Source organism: Podarcis tiliguerta (assembly GCF_965153285.1).
Source record: "Podarcis tiliguerta genome assembly, chromosome: 11".
In the NCBI taxonomy this organism is placed as follows: Eukaryota; Metazoa; Chordata; class Lepidosauria; order Squamata; family Lacertidae; genus Podarcis; species Podarcis tiliguerta.
Window position 1 is genome coordinate 38207239 of NC_139544.1, and position 20140 is coordinate 38227378.

Consider the following 20140-nt stretch of genomic DNA (forward strand, 5'->3'; position numbering starts at 1 on the left):
GGCAAGGTGATGGGCTTAGCTTAGTTTTACTTACTTTACTTAGCCTTACTCACTCACATGAAAGCTGGCTTAAACCAGAAATTTGTCTTTGTACAGCATTTGGCTGTGGTCAATTGCCTAGTGCCAAGTCTAACTTGCACTCTTTGGAACTCTTGCACCTAATGGTTATTTCCTGTTCTCAAAATAATAACCGAAGTTGCCCTGTTACATGGGTTTCCTTTGGGCTATTTGGCTGAGCAATTCCCATTCAAAGCTATTTCAACCTGGCAGCGACTCAGAGTCTGAGAGCAGCTAGAAATACTTGGTCACTTTCAAGCTTCCTGGATCAAGAAAGGGGTGGGGGTGGGGAGCATTAAAAAATTACCACCCTAGGCAGAGAGGAAAAGCACATCTCTGGGCTATTTGAATTTGTTATTTATTTACTGCAAGAGCACAGGACCTACCCCAAGGTGCTTACTAGGTATGATTTGACCCCAGAGATACGGAGGAAAGGAAAGGAAATAGAAGTAAAGCAGTAAACGGGGGACGGGGGGGACGGGACAGAATTCCATAAGGTTGCACATACTTAGGCTTAGTTACAATCTAGGTTGTGCCAAAAGTTTCACGGGAAAGGTGCAAATGGAAGAAAATGAAGAGGTAGCAGCTAGAGATCTCAAAAGCATTAGAAAGGGTGCTAGAAAGAAAGAAAGAATTCCTGATCAAATGCTGGTGAACAAGCTCAGCTCCTGCTTTAGCCTGTTCTTTCAAATATGGGTCAGAGGCTTTGACCATTTGCTATACTGAGTTCTTTTAAGGTGCGTGCCCTTAGCAGCCACATTCCAACCACATTTCACCTTGCTGACATCTAGTTCAGGGGATGGGAGAAGCACTGATGTGCAGACACAATTTTCTCTATCACTAAAACATATATGAAGCTACTGCTGCACTACCTTGCTGCAATATCTAACTACTGTCCCAACTCTGACCTTGAGCCAGAGATCCCACCAGCACCTCTTAAATCAGGGGTGATCAACTGTGGACCTACAGATGATGTTGGACTTCAACTCCCATAATCCCTGACCGCTGGGCCATTGTCAGGGACTAGCTAGGTGATGAGGAGTGATGTGAGGTACCAGCTGGGGGACCCCCAAGGGAAGCCACAGAGGAGAAAGGCTCAGAGTCCAGGGATTCTTGGTGGGACACTGAGGAGAGGTCAGAGGGAGAAGGGGAGAGGCGGGAGGAGTGGTTGGATGCTGAAGAAACAATGGGCTTTGGTGAGCAAGGACAGGCTGTGACAGGGAGCAGCTCAGACAAAAGACTACAGGAGAATCCCAGGAGTTTGCAAGAAGTTCCCCTCCCCCCTTGACTTCAAGGACACGCAGGGTGATGCATACAGCAGAAGAGAGATTACAGGTGCCCTGACGTAGTTTGAGGGTGTTTGGGAAACATCCAGGAGAGAAGGAGACCTATAGGAAGTAGAGGGCAAGGACTGTCCTGGCAACTGCTCTATAGGGGCAAGTCCTGTTGGAAAGTATTGCTGAGCTGCATGCCGTTTTCTTGAATAAAGAATTAACTACACAGCCAAATTCTGCATATTGTGTACTTATCTGCATCTGAACCAGCCCTGACAACCATGCTGGTTGGGATGATGAAGGTTTGAGTAACAATATCTGGAGAGCCACAGGGTCTCCATTTATGCCTCAAACACTGACTGAGGCCCACTATTGGATTATAGCCAATACCACCTTCCTTCTACAACTAATCCAGAATGCGGCAGCTAGACTGGTGACTGGGGGTAGCCGCCGAGACCACATAACACCGGTCTTGAAAGACCTACATTGGCTCCCAGTACGTTTCCGAGCACAATTCAAAGTGCTGGTGTTGACCTTTAAAGCCCTAAACGGCCTCGGCCCAGTATACCTGAAGGAGCGTCTCCACCCCCATCGTTCTGCCCTGACGCTGAGGTCCAGCGCCGAGGGCCTTCTGGTGGTTCCCTCATTGCGAGAAGCAAAGCTACAGGGAACCAGGCAGAGGGCTTTCTCGGCAGTGGCGCCCGCCCTGTGGAACGCCCCCCCCCCCATCAGATGTCAAAGCGATAAATAACTACCTGACATTTAGAAGACATCTTAAGGCAGCCCTGTTCAGGGAAGTTTTTAATCTGTGATATTTTACTGTATTTTTTGTTTCTATGGAAGCCGCCCAGAGTGGCTGGGGAAACCCAGCCAGATGGGCGGGGTACAAATAATAAATTGTTGTTGTTGTTGTTGTTATTATATTTTCAGCTAGAGCTGGCCACTAGTTCTGCCGAGTCCTATATTTCATCCTGCTTAAATTTATGTGCCTGACTAGGAACTGATATAACCCCCCTCAAACAACGGTGCTGACAACCAAAGCACAAATATATTTAGGTTATTTATCATACTAAATCTGCTGTGCATTCAAAAAGCATTAAGAGCAAAACTAAGGGACGGAGGCAACTCATTAAAACAGTCATATGCTTCTGATGGTTCGAATGAATATACAGCGCTTTGCATCTTGGCACAGATACAAAGATTAACCAAATAAAAAAGCCCTCTCCCCATTTCTGTGCTTCTACCCATAGCTAAAGGTGCAAAAAACCCCAAAGCGCATACTTCCATGTTAACTCAACTCCACTGAAACAGGAGCAAGGAGGAGGATAAAAGTTTGGCACTTAAGAAATGCACGCAAGGACTCTTTACTAAATCCTTCCAGATATACTACAGAAACTGAATGTACAGCTAAACAATCAAGAGCATTGTAGTGCTTTGAAATGATATATTTTCCCTCCATATGGCATTAACAATCTACTGCATAATAAGGATTACACATTCTCACCTTCTACCATACTAGCTGCATTTTCACGGGGAAACTAAGTATCCTTTTTTTCCAGGTGACTAGACAAGTGCACGCACAAATTTCACTTTAAAAGCGCACTGGCTTTTGCCAAGTAGCAGCAGGATGAAATATACCACTGTAACAATCAAGCCTTTGTCTCAGGCCAAGACTATACCTATTAACATGCTTTGAAGCTGAGCCAATAAAAATCTCAATGCTGGGATACAGTTTTTGCGCCTAAACAATCTGTTCTTGTGTTTAATATACTATAGTCTCTTTTCAAGGTCCTGTCAATCATGCACTCTACATGAAGAGCATGGCTGAGATTCCCCACTGCCCAATAATGGGGGGGGGGGGGAGAGAGACAAATGTACAGTACTGTGAAAGAATAAATCATGCAATTAAGTTAATATTCATGGACAAAGTATAGTCGTGTAGTTTAGCAAGCAGCTAAATGGGGGCCAGGAGGAGATATTTCTTCAAAACTTGTACAGTATGTTTTTGAAATAAAGGATTCCTGGAACAATGTGATATTTCAAAGGGATCTGACTCAGCCGCTGAAAAGGTATAGCATGTCTAAAGAGCAACTTTGACCATCGGAAGTCAACTCTCTTCTGCCGCCGCCCCCCATCACTCCTACTCTCCCAGATGTTCAGGAACATAAGGCACTCAAGTTTATGTGCAGCAGACCCTAGAGCCATAACAAGGGGAAGTGGATGAGTTTTGGAGGGTAAAGCAAACATCACAACTGTTCCCTTTTCGTAATGAAGTATGCTTCACCACGCAGTAAAACACAGGTGTTCCTTCCGCACACCATAATCAAACCAAAACTGCTAACAAAAATGTGAGCTTAATGGCAGCATCATTACGACATGACAGAAAGGTCCTGGAGCAACTAAAGCAGGGGAAAATAAGCTTGCAGGAAAGCAGTTAGATGGCTAAATATTTGTAATGCAGTACAGATACTTCCTTTATTGAATCCGCTTGTACCCTGCTCTTCCTTTAAAGAGCACAGAATGACCTACATGTGGTTTTCACGTTGTCTCTCCTCTAGGCAATGCTCAGAGCCTGACTCACTCAACTTCAGTAGCAGAACGGCACCATGTGCCTTGAGGTCAACCGCAATGGTAATCCCCAAGTTTTTACCTGTTTCTACTTATGAGTCAGACACAAACATTCTGAGCTACTTTCAGCCTGACAGAATACTGATGTCTATTTCTCCAATGAACAGATGCAAAATCTTTCCAACCTTATGATGAAAAGAGTGATGTGAGCAAACATATGAACCTTGTTTTTGTTTACGCCATCAATTTTTACCCCATGTTTTGACAGGCTTCAGGTGCCTTGTAACATTAAAAACAATAGAATCAAAACTGTAGTTCCTATAAACCAAGATCATAAAAACCTAACCACATCACCTTAGCTGGTCTCAAAAGCTTTGATCAAGAGAAACACTGCATTTCAAACTCTTTTCCAGGTCATGCTATAGTCTTGAGACAACAACCAAAAAACTACTCATCTTTGGCTCAATCTAAACATTAGTCCATCTGAGAGCTCTGGGCTGCAATTCTCAAAATAAATTACATGGACACTGAAATAATGAATGTAAAGGGTTAAACAGAAAGGGTAGGGGAAGAGCCTACAAGAATCTGGAACTCAAATAACCCAGCATCCCCTCTTTTTATTTACTCTACTTATATGTTAATCTTTTCCCCTTTCTCCTTTTGTCCATCTTATTTGTCAGTGCTTTAGGCTGGGGATTATCCTCCTGTTCTGTATTTGTACAGTGGCTAGCAAAACAATGTGCCCTTCAGCCCCTTGGTGCCATCACAATACGATAATGAATGCTGCATCTAATTGATTCTGGAGGACAACACAGGAAGCATGGCCCAGAGCAAAGCCTGATTCTCCCTCACAACGCACCACAGTATAAATAACAACCCACTGGTTAATACAGAGTACCACAATCTCAATCTTCTCAGGCAACTAATTCAGAGTTTAAAGATTAGTTAAATCTCACCTTCAACACCAAACAAAGAGAGCTAACTTACAGATTACCCCGCAGTGTAAATGCACAACGCAGTACTTTATAGGTAATCAAACAAAATTTCTATGAGCAATGAAACACAGAGGATCCCAAGCAATCTAGAAACAATGAAGAGAAAAACTACTATTTTAGAGCTGCAAAACAGATAATTTTGCCATGGTCCATGAGTAAGACTGGCCTATTGAACTCATGTGGATCTTCCACAGACCACTGAGATAATAGAAAACTGCTCTGATCTAGCAAGGCTCCTCCAGTGTTACAATATTAATAACATACATTTCTGGAGAAAATTTCAATGCAGGATATGCACAATATCCTGCGTTTAAAATACAGCAAGCCCACAACTTATGTTATGTGCTGGGGATCATGCCTAAAGCCAAAATGGTGGATGCAATTGCCAAAGCCATTTTTCCTAAACAGCGTACGGGGGGGGGGGGGGGGGAGGTTCAAAAAGTATCTACATGGTGCTCAGAGAACAACTTGCACCTAAATATTAGTAAGGGAAAGGAGATGGCGTTGGACAGTGTTTAAAAGCTATTTTGCTCTGCTTGGCACCACTAAATAAGCCACAGACTAAGGATGAACGAAAGATGCTTGAAGAACGTAAAAATTCCAGTTCTTCAAATCAGGCACACATGCACCCAAGGTGTCCCAACCTCAGCTCCACCTTAGAGGAAATAGCAAAAAAAAACCCAAAAACCCAACCCACTGAGCCCATAGACCTGTGCTGCTGGGTTAGAGCAGTAGGTTTTATATTACTAGTTTCATATCTGATAGCATTGTACCTCACATCAGATGAAATGTACTCATGAAAGCTTATTCCATAATAAAATCTTGTTAGCCTTTAGGTACTACAAGACTCTTTGCTGATAACTGCTCAGAATCTCTAAGGCCGTATCAATACATAGCATTTAAATAGGGCTGCCATACATCCCGAATTTCAGCCCTCTTAAACAGTGCCTGGGTGGGAATCGCCTAAATGTCCAAGAAAATCCAGACGTATGGCAACCCATGTCGGAGGTGTAGTTTTATTTTCCTGAAAAATAGCTCAAAACTATTTTTTCCAAAGATTTTTTGTTCTTTATTCCCCCCCAAAAAACTAGGTGCGTCCTATGGGCCAGTGCGTCCTATAGGGCGAAAAATACGGTAATTAGTCCTAGATGCCTTGTTTTCAAAGGAGTACATATCTTCAGGAACAGGGTAAGTGAAACGTAATGGGGTCTCCAGTCTCAGATACTTTACAACGAAAGTGAAACTCTGGATGTAGTATTATATGGGTTTGCCTGGAAGTAAGCCCTACTGAACACAGTGGGGTTTATTTCTGAGTAAATATGTACAGGATTACACTGCACAATTCCTTTTAAATGTTGTTGCTTCATTAGTGAGGTTGCTGTGTCTCATTTGGATGTTCCCACATGGATAAACAAAAGTCTAAAATGAATCTAAACGCAAACAAAACTGGTCTTTTAGCATTTGCAAAAATATAATTTGAAGAAGTCAGCCAGTCAAACAAACAAACAAACAGAAGACAACAGACCATTTTTTTAAAAAAGGAGATTATTTGGTGAGCTAAATGGACCCAGCCCTGACTCAGTGTACGGCAGCTACCCAGTGCTTTTTTCTGGGGGGACGCATACCCCTAAACATTTTGTGAATCTAAGTTTGGCCTCATTGAGGGGCAGTATTTCAATATGAGTAGGAAAATAAGAGTACCCATAAACTTTTAGAAAAAAAGCATTGCAGCTAACTATAATCCTATCTCAGGCACTTTGAAGAAACTCTGTTCCTTGAGGGGGGAAATTCCAGACCCTAAAAGTGTCCGTATTTTCCAGGGACGTCCCTGATTTAGAGAAGCTGTCCTGGTTTCTGATTTGATCCCAGAATGTCCCACTTTTCCTTAGGATGTCCCTATGTGGGAGGGTATGGAGTTGTCCGACCGCTGAGCCAAGGAGATAAGTAACTATACAACCTTTAGAAGAAATCTGAAGGCAGGGGAGTTTTTTTTAATGTTTAATGTGTAATTATGTTTTTATATACGTTGGAAGCCATCCAGAGCGTCTGGGGCAACCCAGTAAGTTGTGTGGGGTATAAATAGTAAAATTGTCATTATGAAATGGGACGTCCCTATTTTCATCGGAGACATGTTGGAGAGTATGAGATTCGTATGTGATCAAGTAGTCACAGGGAACACTAATCAACAAAATATATTGTTGGAACAAAGGGCTCCATCTCCACAAAAACAGGGTAATAGGCCCCAGTGAATGTATGAACCGGGATATCATCTTTATGCCACAGCTGCCTAACAATTCAGAACCACCCATTAAGAAAAAAGACTGAAATTGCTGACCAATTAGCCCGCTGAGCTTCCAGAAAGAGAAGGTTATACATGACAACAGCAAATACCACATACAGATGCAGTAATGGCCACGTTTCAAATTTTGAAAGAAATTGAAATAATAAACATTTTGAAAGCACAGCTAGTGACTTCACACAGAGTAAACTGGGGAAAACACTGTCATATTTTATAAATATAATCAGCCCACCAACATGAGTGAGGTAAAATACAAATTGGGTTACGCAGGATAATCCCTGCTAACAAGATTAAATATGCTAGTCCCGTCATTTTTCCGTTTATGTTCATGCTTTATCGAACGTAGAAGGGGAAAAATGTATTCATTCATTAATGACTACTGGAAATTAATAGTGCAGGAGAGAAACATGGGAACTTTTTTAAAAAACAAAACAAAAACAGAACCCAAACGCTTTGCTGATGGTGATTTGTTGACATAGCCTCCCTTGATGCTGTTCAGATATGATACTTCCCTTCCCATCGGCAGCCCATATCCCACAACTGGGCGCAATATTTGCCCCAGCTGTTGGTGTTAAACAAACAGTATAATGTTCGTTGTGTGATTTATTGTATATTTATTGCAACAGTTAATGAATATCATGATTACCAATAAAAAACAAGACTGCCCTGTAAATTGCATTTTTTGTTTGATCAAATAGTAACGGGGGGAATTGCACAAGATATGGTTTGCACTTGGCGTAGTTATGGTTCCTTATGGCATTGCTCCCCCCACTACTCGCTACCCTTTCTTGATGATGGTGAGATCAAGAACTAGTTGGTACATTTTACTACTGAGAAATCCTGTAGGTATTTGAACATAGGAACTTCCCCAAATGTACACACCCAACCTACTTTTTCTAGGAATTATCTAGCGACCTGATCTTTACAATATTTTAAACAGGCATTGGAATATTTTTTTGGGGGGGGGAGGAATAATCAATTCACCTCAAATTTACTATTTAGCAATAACAGATGAAAAGCAATAGAGCATTCCAATAGGCTTCAAGTATACGCCATGTTTTGACTTCCAGCAACTCATTTTGTGAGTCTGTTTGAATCAGCGCTCCTTACAACTCTTTGAAAACAGTTGCAGGGGAAGGAACAGGGTGGTGTGAAAGCACACAGATTTTCACCATTATCAACTTCACCTTTAACAACAGGGAATTTCTAAAACTTGGGGGATCAGATTGGCAAGAAACCCATGGCCGGGCTTTTGAAGCAGAGATCCCACATTTGTGGAAATCTGCTGTGCTATGTCCTTCTTTCTCTGCATTTAAAAATAAGGCATCAAAGACATTACTCTTTCAAAGGCTTTTAAATAATAATTTCTGCTTGTTCTATCGACCAATACATTTTTTCTTTTTTAACGTAAGTCATAATAGTTGGCTTTCTACGATCTTGAACAACGTCATAAGTCTGATTATCTTGTGCCACTATATTGGAATATTTGTGTTATCTATTCTGCTTACGTAGTTGTGGAACCACAATTAGATATACATTTGCATGAAAATAAATAACAACAGCAGCAGCAGCAGCAATAGCAGCAGCTCAGAATCAAAATGATGTTACCTTTTATAGGAAGCTTTTTACAAGAGACTCTACCAATAACAATTTGGATTCCCTAAAAGCAGTATGTTTTGGCACCGCAAGACACAGTTTTATTCAAACAGTGAAATGATACTGGGGGGGGGGGATTCTCTCCCCCCCCCACCATCTGCATCATTTGTTTACTGTGATTCATGCTTTCAGTTTCCAAAAAACTCCTCCATAAACCAATTAAAGAATGCAGTTTTAAAGGTTGTCTTACAGAAGCGCTAAGATCACAGATATAATTTGATTAGCTAATTAGTCACTGAATCAGATATCCATTCATTTCTTAAACAAGACTGAAATGTGAATTAAAGGGTGTTCACTACTAAGATATTTTAAACACACACACACACACACAAACAAACACACACATATATATATGTGCAGGGCACTTAAAATTGCAACATTTTCCAGTTTCTAGATCCTGAATTCATTAATTCTTTAAATCCCATTCCTACACTGGAGAAAAACACCGGTTTAAAGTATGGGGCTATTTGTGTAAACTCTATAAGCAAGTTGCTTTTGACCTTAAAATCTGCTTGTCTTTCAGCCCTGCAAAGGCTGAGGGGAAAAAAACCATCTAGCCCTTTTGACTGCAACCCTGTACACGTTTACACAGGCATAAGTTTTCACAGAACTCAGTGGTGCTTACTTATGAGGAGACATATATTGGGCTGCACTGTGCATGCACAGTTCTCTCCATGTGTGGACTTGGCTCTGAATAAAGATTTCCAAAGGAAAATTTGTTTGGAAAGATAAATTTCCATGGAACTTGGCAGATGTTGGAGGGGGACAGAACAGAGTATTCACCAGCTGCTGCCACTGAACAGCGGTAGAGGGGGACAGAGCAACATTCATTTAGTTTTCAGTCAGAGTCTGTTGCCTAGAAGCAACAGAGGGTCAAGGGATAGTGAATGTATCCCAGTGAAGACACAACTGCTCCATGCTGCTTTTAATTAACTTTAAACAAAATATAAATAAATGATCATTTCACTAAACCTTTCCGAGATGGTGAAGTGTGTGAAATAACAAAAGCTAAGGAGACAGCCATTGCTTAAAAAAGAAATGCATTTTTATTTCTTAATGCATTGCTCAAACCAAAATAGCCTAAAAACAAACAAAAACTGTGACTTTAAAATGAGTGAGGGCCTTTTAAGAAAACTGGTCCCTGCCTATTAATGGACCAATTAAAATGTTGCAATCCTACTTTACAAACCTTTGAAGAAACACAATATTGTGTAGGCTGGCCACAGTCTTACAAAATATTGCCATAAACTGTAAAGCCTTTATTTTATCATCTGTTGTTAGCAATCACCACCTCCCTGCTCTTACATACTTCAGCTGAGCTTAGGGGCTGCCATATCAACAAACAGCAGAAGAATCAAGCCAGGGTCTATCCATATATTTGTGGCATGTGAGCTCCACCTACAGGGCAAAGGCTTGAATGGAACTTTTAATGATCGATTAAAAGAGGAGAGTGTGGGATTTGCTTTAATGACCCCCGGAAAGACTTTTGTTGAAATGCACTGGCAAACATTACAAGATCGATGGCTACATTCTAGCACCAACTTGAGGCTTATGTCTTCCTTTACTTTGCAGGGGTTTTCCACCCTGCCCTTTTATCATCACAATATCCCGATGTGGTAGGTTTTGCTGAGCGGTGGCAACTGTTCCAAGGTCACGCAGCAAGCTTCATGGCTGAGTAGTTACAAACCCAGATTTCTCCAATTCCAGCCCAACACTCGATTACTATTGTACTCAAGACTCTTTACAAAGGCCACACTTGGGCACAATGCTAAGACACAAACCACGTTAAGTAAATCGAGTCTGTGCATGAACTGTGTGCTTGTGCATACAGTTTGAGTGCTCTCCCCCCCCCCCCCCAGTTCCACATTTCCTCCAATACAGAAACAAACCATGGAAGGGCTAGTTTAGCAGTACATCTGAACCAGCACTTGTGGTTTATTTCTCTCAAACGCATGCAACTGGGAACAAGCCATAGCTTCCGATCATTGCTGGATTTACGTACAAGCTAAACAAGCTATAGGGACGCGGGTGGCGCTGTGCGTTAAACCACAGAGCCTAGGATTTGCCGATCAGAAGATTGGCGGTTCGAATCCCCGCAACGGGGTCAGCTCCCGTTGCTCGGCCCCTGCTCCTGCCAACCTAGCAGTTCAAAAGCACGTCAAAGTGCAAGTAGATAAATAGGTACCGCTCTGATGAGAAGGTAAACGGCGTTTCTGTGCGCTGCTCTGGTTCGCCAGAAACGGCTTAGTCATGCTGGCCACATGTACGCTGGCTCCCTCGGCCAATAAAGCGAGATGAGTGGCCAAACCCCAGAGTCGGTCACGACTGGACCTAATGGTCAGGGGTCCCTTTACTTTAAACAAGCTATAGCTTAGGGCCCCACTCTCTTAGGGCCCCCCCAAAAAAATAAAGGAAGAAAACTGGATGTACATTTCTAAAATATAAGATAAAAAACAAATAAAATGGCTTTAGATACCAATTAGGTCCATAAATTACTATATAACATGTATTCAACACAAAAAACAGCAACAATTTGTTGTTGACAAAGGACAGCTGGACATATAAAGGGCCCCATTACCTTCAGTAGCTTAGGGCCTCATCAAACCTAAACCCAGCCCTGCTTACGATTCTGCCTTGACTGAAGTGAAACAAACCACAAGTGCTAATTCAGACACAAACGCTAGAAAACTTTTGGATTTGTTTCCCTGCCGGAAAAATGGAAGAGGAGGAAAGTAGGGCAACTGGCACTGCATACCACAACACATATGCAGGTACATTTGCTTATCCATGGTAGAAGGCTTAGCACTGTGCCCAAACAATCCCCAAAACTCCAGTGCTGACACATCAGAATTAGGGTGGCTTCGCGTGTTAAATTTTGTACTTGGAGTGGATAGCCAAGAACAAAATAAATTTGTGTACTAGGCTGGGTGGCAAACTGAAGCACAAGTGTCTCATGAAGATCGTACTGAAGTGAGCATCCAATTCTTGGTGTTTGCTGCTTCCAAGGTGCTTCAAACAGAAAAGAAATAGTTCACCTACTTATGAGACCTTCAATGTAAGACATGGAGTACAGTGGTACCTTGGTTTAAGAACAACCCTGTTTACGAACTATTTGGTTTACGAACTCCGCAAAATTGGAAGAAGTGTTGCTGTTTGCGAACTTTACCTCAGTCTAAGAACGGAAGCCGAACAGTGGAAGGGCACTGGTGGCAGGAGGCCTCATTAAGGAAAGCACACCTCGGTTTAAGAACAGTTTCTGTTTAAGAACGGACTTCAGGAACGGATTAAGTTCGTAAACTGAGGTACCACTGTATGTCTTTTCTGTACCAGACCAAAACAAGCAGTTGCCCTGAAACTCACAATTCTTAGCAGTGTAGAACGGCTCCCTCATGAACAGTCAGAAGCAAACTGCGGTTGTTTTATTTTGTGCATTTGATTTGCACAGGGTCTGACCATTGCACCAGACTTGCTGTTAAGTGCCATCTTAAATATAAGCTGCTATTCCAAATAAAGTACTTAACATTTCAACACTTGCTGATCTAACTTTCAGATGAAATGAAAAATTTGATAGCTATCAGATGTTTGACAAAACATTCCCTGAACCTCCCACTGAAGTCATACACCATGGATTCCATTCTGTGGCTGTTGACACCCCAGACCTATGATTCACTGCATGCTTTGATCAACGCATGCTTGAATCAGCATCCTTGAAACTCTCTCTGGGGAATGTGCTGTATCGCCAGCTTCCAGCACATCTGTATAAAGCAAGAGTCATCTTGAAATAAGATGACATGAAGTTCAGCTTCCAATTACTAAATGAAGTCTGTAGTATGCTGTGACAGGCTTTTCCAAGCATAACAGATACTTCAGTGGCTTGCATAATTAATTATATAAGCTGATAACTATGGCTTATTTGACTAACCCACAATATTTAACGAAGGCACTGTGGAAAGGAGGGCACATTAATAAATTAGATACAAATAAGTGAAATGTTTTAGAGGAAGATTTGAGTGCTGCTACTTTAAAACCAGGTCCTACGCAGCCAGAAGTAGATTCTTCAGAGCTTATTCATTTGATTTAAAGAATGGTCAAACTGTTTGGCAAAACACATTAAATTTTTGTTTTGGTGGAATCAACAGATCCCTGTTGAATTCATAACTCCCCGCCTCTGAGCCTAGTGAAAGGACTGGCAGTCCGGAGGCAGAAATTCTGCTGAAAGTAGTAAGGGGGGTGGGACGGGACACGATCATCTTATTGAATAGAAGACCATTGTGAATGCCATGTTAGAACAGGAGAATACAGAAATATTAAAATGTATATTTCTTCTATTTTAAAAGTTTGTCTGCTGATGAAACATGTCCAGGAAAAAAGCGACTTAAAAAAAATTATTAAAAGGAAATTTAGAAGAAGTGGATAAATATTTTGACTCTCAGCCTACGTCACTATGATTTTACTTTTAGTAGAAAAGCTACTGCTTCCCTGTAAATTATGAGTACTTTGATTTTTATATCATTGATTCCATATACACACCCTCCAGTGTATACGTAATTGCATTGCCACTGCTTAGGGGGCTCATACAGTTTTCAAATGAAACAGAACTCACTGCCAGTATCTAAGAAGTGACATTAAGAACTGCAGCAATTGCTTTTATCACACCATACTTTTGAGATTAGAAACATTGATTTTCAAAAGATTTAAAGAAGTGGTATTTAGGCTGTAGCATACCAAATGCTGAAATTAAACTCCTAGGAAGAACTATACTAAATTTAATTAACAACAACAAAAATAACAAAATAACAACTAAAATAGACTAGGTAAATTTAGAAAGAGAAAATGACTGAGGTACATACAATACAACATATCTTAATAAACTGTGTGGCCATGCAACAGATACCTTAAGTATTAAAGCCAAATTGGAACCGAGAGCACATTTAAATAGATCACATATGGTCTAAAAGAACTAGCAGATGTCAAAATAGTGTTTAAAAAACAAAAACAAAATTGCTCTTATGGCAAAACTACACATGACATTCCAGTCACATGTACTTGGATTTATTTTTTATTTTTTACCCAAACTCAATCACTGCATATTTTTCCTAGTCCAAAATTTTCCTAGCCTGCCCCAGCCTGGCCCTGGGCTCACGTGTATTGTTTCAGGTGGCTGTTAAAACCATGGCAGTTTAAAAAAGTTTTTTGGCTGATCATTTTTCTGGTATACAGTATTGCTGATATTCTTGTTTTAGTAGCCCTTTAGGAAGTAATTATTGTAATTTATAAAGGTTGTGCTAATCATGCTGGTTTTCTGACTGGGTCAGATATAGGGATTGTGAGGTTTGGGATCTGTTAGCCACCTTGAATTTCTTTTTAAAATTAGGTAGGCTGTAAGTTCTTTTTAAAAATAAAAACACCAAAAAACAAAAGTTAGAAACAGAGCACTGTCTCAAGTTCAGCTGTATAAAAGTGATGGATGTGCAATGCTGTGAAAAGCATATTGCACCTATGATTACTATGGAAGTGTACAAGTCAGTATTTATCGTCTAGTCAACAGCTAGAGGCTGTGGTCTGGGTTCACCAGAACAACGTGAAAGATCTTAGCAAAGCTGGAACAAACAAAAAGAAAACACTGATATTCCTTGAGTAAGAGAGGTATTTAATCAAAAACTCATAACAATTCAAAGATCCCAAAAAAAGGTGTTACCTGCCCTTCACAAAATTTTGCCAAGAGAAATCAGTATTAGGAAATGTCATAAGTAAGTAACATTTTGATTATTTAGTGAACTGTGCTAAGTGTTATGGTCATGCGAGAAGACCTTGGGCCTATGCATGCTGTACATTTCTGCTTAGTATATGCTTTAATGTTGTGATGGTTTCTCAACAGACAGAGAAATGAACAGACTTCTGCAAACACTCCTCTGGCTTCCAGGGCAAGGTATGTGGATTACACCTATAAGCACCCATGTACAACAGGTTAGTATTACCACATGCCAGGCATGAACTCTTGCACTGATGCAACTGGGTCCCAGGTGGGCCCATTCAATCTGCCCCAAAGCTTTGCACACTAAGCACACGAAGATGGTAACCATTACTAATTAAAAAGCACTACCCTAAGCAGCTCTACCAATAAGATACCTTGTGTCAGTGCACAACTACACGGCAAATGGTACATCAAAGGTATATCCTGCGAGTTTCTTAGCTGTGGCGATAACTCATGGATCTGGGCCCACTTCTATAATCAGCTAATAGCTTATAAAATATGATAAAACATAAGCCAAGCAGAGGACATTATGATAATACTCTTTACACACACAAGGTTAATAAGCACTTTGCTACTGAGGTCAGAAACACCCAGGTTTTGCTTATTACTTCATTGTAACAACTATCTAGAAAAATAAAAATGTGTGCTTGCAAATGAGATCTGCAACCAAGTGTTGTAGTGTGGCGTGCTCTCTGTTCAGAATTCCAGCCTCTCCATTTCATTTTTCATCTCCCACTCTAGATTTCCACCTGTTCCCCACTGCAACGATCAGCATTCCACGGCCAATGAGCATGCTCAGTCCTCACTGGGGTCATTATTGCCCCTCACCCTGGGCTGTGTTTCTTCTCCTGCGTAGTTTTTGTACTTCTACAAACTGCAGTGTTCCCAAAAGCCTGCTGATATATCCTTTTTTTGTGCAGGCTTGACACTGGTTTGGCTACTTCAGCAATGTCACTCACAGCTTGAACACTGGAAATAGGGGGAACGGTATACATATATGCTGTAGCTAATCAAAAGCTTTCTATGGTGGGGCCAGAGAGAAAAATGAAAATATGAAGAAGTTGCTAACCAAAAAAAAAAAATCATCTGAAGAACAAACTAAAGATCAATTTACTCAGCATTTTATTTAAGTGTCAAAGGTGGAATATTTGAAAACGTTACTTTACTACAGTCAAGTTCAAAATAATGCATTACCCACCTGCGGCTACTTTTCTTCTCCGTTTCCTTCTCTTTAGTTGGTTTTTGAGCTGTTAGATCAGCATCTTTCTTTAACTTCTTCACAATGCGCTCTTTCATTTGATACTTCTCATCACTATCAATTTCTTCATCTTCCTCACAATATGCACCCTCTTCCTGCCAAGCAAATAGGCTGGTCTGAGAAAATATCCATTCACTGCTCTCCATACACATGACTTCAGTTCATCACAGGAAGAGTATTTCAAAGACAATAGACATTGGAGAACACAACTGTCTAAAACAATGTGATACTTACATGAAGAAATGAGATTTCTAATCATTTTAAGCTCTCCTCAAGAGGTAGTTAAAACTCCTGTTCTATATTATTATTATTATTCATTATTATTATTATTATTCATTATTGTTGTTATTCTATATTTTCTCCAAGGGGCTAGCGGTAGCAAGTGAGTACATGGTTTCACCATCTCCCCATTTTATTCTCCCAATAACCCTGTGAGGTAGATTAGGCTGATAGTGATTGGCTAAAGGTCACCCAGTGAGCTTCATGGAGCAGTGGGGATTCAAGCCCTGGTCTCCTAGGATCTACTAAACTCCAGTTTTTTAAATGTGACAGAATATGGTTTCCTTTTCTCCAGCATACTCGAACCAATACTCGAACCAAGCTGGTTCAAAGCAGCATCTTTCTTTCATTTTCCACATCACTATACAGTGGTACCTCAGGTTACATACGCTTCAGGTTACAGACTCCGCTAACCCAGAAATAGTGCTTCAGGTTAGGAACTTTGCTTCAGGATGAGAACAGAAATCGTGCTCCGGCGGCAGCAGGAGGCCCCATTAGCTAAAGTGGTGCTCCAGGTTAAGAACAGTTTCAGGTTAAGAACGGACTTCCGGAACGAATTAAGTACTTAACATGAGGTACCACTGTAATCTCATCTTATTCCTCAGCACTGTGCAGACATCCAGATTACAGTATATACAAAGTTGGAGAGCGGGATTGTATTTGTGCACCATTCCACTCAACATCTGTGAGGTATAATTTATGCCTGTGGCCCATATGCAAAAGGGGAGCCCAATGCTCAAAGGCCAAATCCACAGGACCTATACACCACAAGATCTAGATGTGAAGGACCTACATTCATAGAGGCCTCTTCAGACTAGCATTTGGTTTTTGATGGTCATTTATGTAACATGTCATTGGTGCGTTCTTAATGAATTTATAGAGAACTTGTATGCAGAGCATTCTGCTTTATTAGTTGTTCTGCAATGCTTCCCCAATTTTATCACTGTCTGGAGGGGCACTCTTATGCTAAAACAAAACAAAAGCCGGACAAAAGAACACCAACAATCCCAAAATATCTGTGATGTGTAAAGTTATCAGGTTTTCAGTAGGAAGCTACAGGACATCTGTACTTGATGCTTTAGTTGAGATTCCTGCATTGCAGGGGGTTGGACTGGATGACCTTCAGGGTCCCTTCAAACTGTACAGTTCTATGATTCTATGACATGCACCAACTGGAAACGAAGCTGTATGCCCACCCTGTAACTTGTGAAGGTGTGGACAGTATTTAAAGCCCTGCTAATATAATGAGCTTAGGCTCCAAAACTTTGGCCACCTCATGAGAAGAGAAGACTCCCTGGAAAAGACCCTGATGTTGGGAAAGATGGAGGGCACAAGGAGAAGGGGACAACAGAGGACGAGATGGTTGGATAGTGTTCTCGAAGCTACCAGCATGAGTTTGACCAAACTGCGGGAGGCAGTGGAAGACAGGAGTGCCTGGCATGCTCTGGTCCATGGGGTCACGAAGAGTCGGACACGACTAAACAACAACTATAATGAGCAGAAATTAACAGGAATGCACAATAAAAAGTACACCTGGAGGTCCATTTCATCAGAGTGAGTGGCAAAACATTAGAAGGATGGGACAGAACAGCCCCTATTCTTCACTATGTGTAAAATTTGAGCATCTGTATACGGTTCTTCTCCACTGGGTATTTTTAGTTTAAACCATCTTTGTGCTGTGTACTTCACATGGACTCAAAGCAGCAAACTTCAACACAAGGTGCTTGTTTTGACTTAAAGGAATCACCCACACCCAGAAGCACTGTCCTGGTGGCAACATGTATAAGCTTCAGTGTGTGACTTTCCTGAGAATATTACAACTTCACAGCAAAATGGGCTCCCTATTGAAGTAGAAATGCTACTCACCTCATCCGAGATATCACTGTCATCTGCTTTTTCACTGAAAGGAAATGCAACTTATGTAAGTAGATTCTTCTCTAACGTTACTTGAATTAGCTTAATGAAATAAAAACTGAATTTAAAAGTATACAGGTAGAGATACAAACTTTTTAAAAAAAACAACAACATTGAGATCCACACATCTACATATGTACCTTGCATACAAAGCAGAGGCAGAAAAAAGGTCTAGGGATAACCCCCTAGATCTAAAAAGCAAGAGTTAGGCAAGTGGACAGGTAGTTGTGAGTTTATGGTAAAGAGATCCAGCCTCCCCCTAGTAGACATAGCTGCTGATTAGCAAGTAGTATATTAACCTTTCAATGGCAGGTATTGAGCTCAGATGCGGATCGTCTTTCAGCAAGTCGTGACTGCTTTTGCTTTTTCCTTTCATATTCTAAAAAAGAAAAAGATGATGATGAGATGCAGAACAATGAGTAGGGGGGGAAAGGGGTCAGGGGGAGAGGAATCACTGTTTTAACCTCACACAAACTAACTGAAAAAATATAGCATCACTCTCCTGTAAAACACATTTGTTCTTATCCTAAGAGGGCTTATAACAATTAATAAAAATCGTACCATAATCAAACTCCAAAAGACTAAAATCAAAACAGAATGACTGCAGTTAAATAAATTTCCAATATTGTTCATTGCAAATGTGCCCTGAAATGAAACAATTGTGATGTGCTGCTTAAAAAACTGCAGTAAACTAGCAATGTAAACTCCCTCCCTCTGCTGGGGAACAAGTTCCACAGTCTTGGTGCCACCACCAAGAAGGTCTTATCACACTTAAGTCACCACCTCAAACAGAGAGGGGGGCATAAAACAAAGTTTCCCTACATGAGCTACGGCAGAGATGCACAACCTTGTAGCCTTACAGATACAGATGGACACTAGCTCCAATCAACCCCAGTCAGTACAGCCAAGAGTCGGGGGGATGGGAATTGAGACTACAACACCTCGAGTAAAACAAATTCCCCATCCCTGAACTAAATATATAAATGTGATCATGTAGAAAAAAGTGGTTTGTAGGTATCAGGTACTAGACCACGCAGTGCTTACAGGGGTCATATTCAGTATAATCAGCACTTTGCATTGAGACAGAAAACCAATCAAGAGCCAGTTGTGAAGGACCAATTCTCTAGCAGCAAACTATTATAATAATACAACATTTATAAGGATGCATGGTAAGCACATCCATCTCTATATTCATGTTTTATCTGAACTTGGCAGTGTCTTGTATCAAGTGTGATATGTTGGTTCACAAAGCTCTACCAAAGGGCTTCAGCTTGCAGGCCAAACGTGGCCTGCCAGGGGTTCAAAGTAGGCCTGAGAGACAGTTTCCCCCGAACCACCCCACCTGCCCCACGCTTGATGTCATATGTAACATTAGATATGGGACAGGTAGAGATGTGGCAGGCAATGCATCTTAAAGTGCGCTCCCCATGGGGCAAAGGAAGCAGGCTCTGGCTCAACTGCTCATCATCCACAGGGGAACTTGCACATGGAGCTGATGCTTGCAGAAATAAGGCTAGATCCAAAGCATCCTGGACTGGTTGTGTGTGGAGGAACTGCAGGAAGAAGGCTTTGAGTGATTGGTAGTAATCTGCAAGCCCTGCATGGTGCTCTGAAGTCCCGGCGCCGGGACTTCAAAGCACCCAATACCTGATGTCATGGTCATGTCAGGTGAACTGTCATGTGGACAGCCTTTCCCACCTGTCAAATCTGGCCCACAAGGCTGGGTTTGATAAGTATCTGGCCTACTACCCACCCCTGCTCTGTAAGGTGAAGGTTCCAAGAGGAAAGTAAGTTATTCACAAATATAAACAAGCAAAGAAGCGTCACAAAAATATATTGTTAGCCTGTATCTATACCTGGCTAACTCTGTTGACTTCTACTTCTTCCTCTTCAGCTTCTTCTCCAAATGAAAGCAAGCTAAAATTCCTTAAAAACAAAACAAAAAACAAAAGGGGGGGAACAGTATTATCTTATACAGATTGTTTTCCTGGAAATGACATTTCAGAATACTTTTGAACAAAATATCCCATTCAAAGGACTAAAATGTATAGAGCTTTATAGACAGGGTATATCACAGGGTATAAA

General features: G+C 41.2%; 1 protein-coding gene across 3 annotated transcripts in view; it reads right to left on the minus strand.

Annotated features, from left to right (window-relative positions):
* The window catches only part of CWC27 (CWC27 spliceosome associated cyclophilin), a 106582-nt gene that overhangs the window by 78220 nt on the left and 8222 nt on the right, over positions 1-20140 (minus strand). For all 3 annotated transcript variants that reach the window (XR_014503073.1, XM_083404109.1, XM_083404110.1), the window contains exons 7-10: positions 19912-19981; positions 18355-18434; positions 18008-18041; positions 15803-15957 (exon numbers count right to left, since the gene is read on the minus strand). Coding sequence is in view for 2 of the 3 variants with exons in the window: in XM_083404109.1 (XP_083260235.1) it covers positions 15803-15957; positions 18008-18041; positions 18355-18434; positions 19912-19981 (339 nt within the window). In the remaining variant the exon portion in view is untranslated. The remainder of the gene's footprint in view (positions 1-15802; positions 15958-18007; positions 18042-18354; positions 18435-19911; positions 19982-20140) is intronic.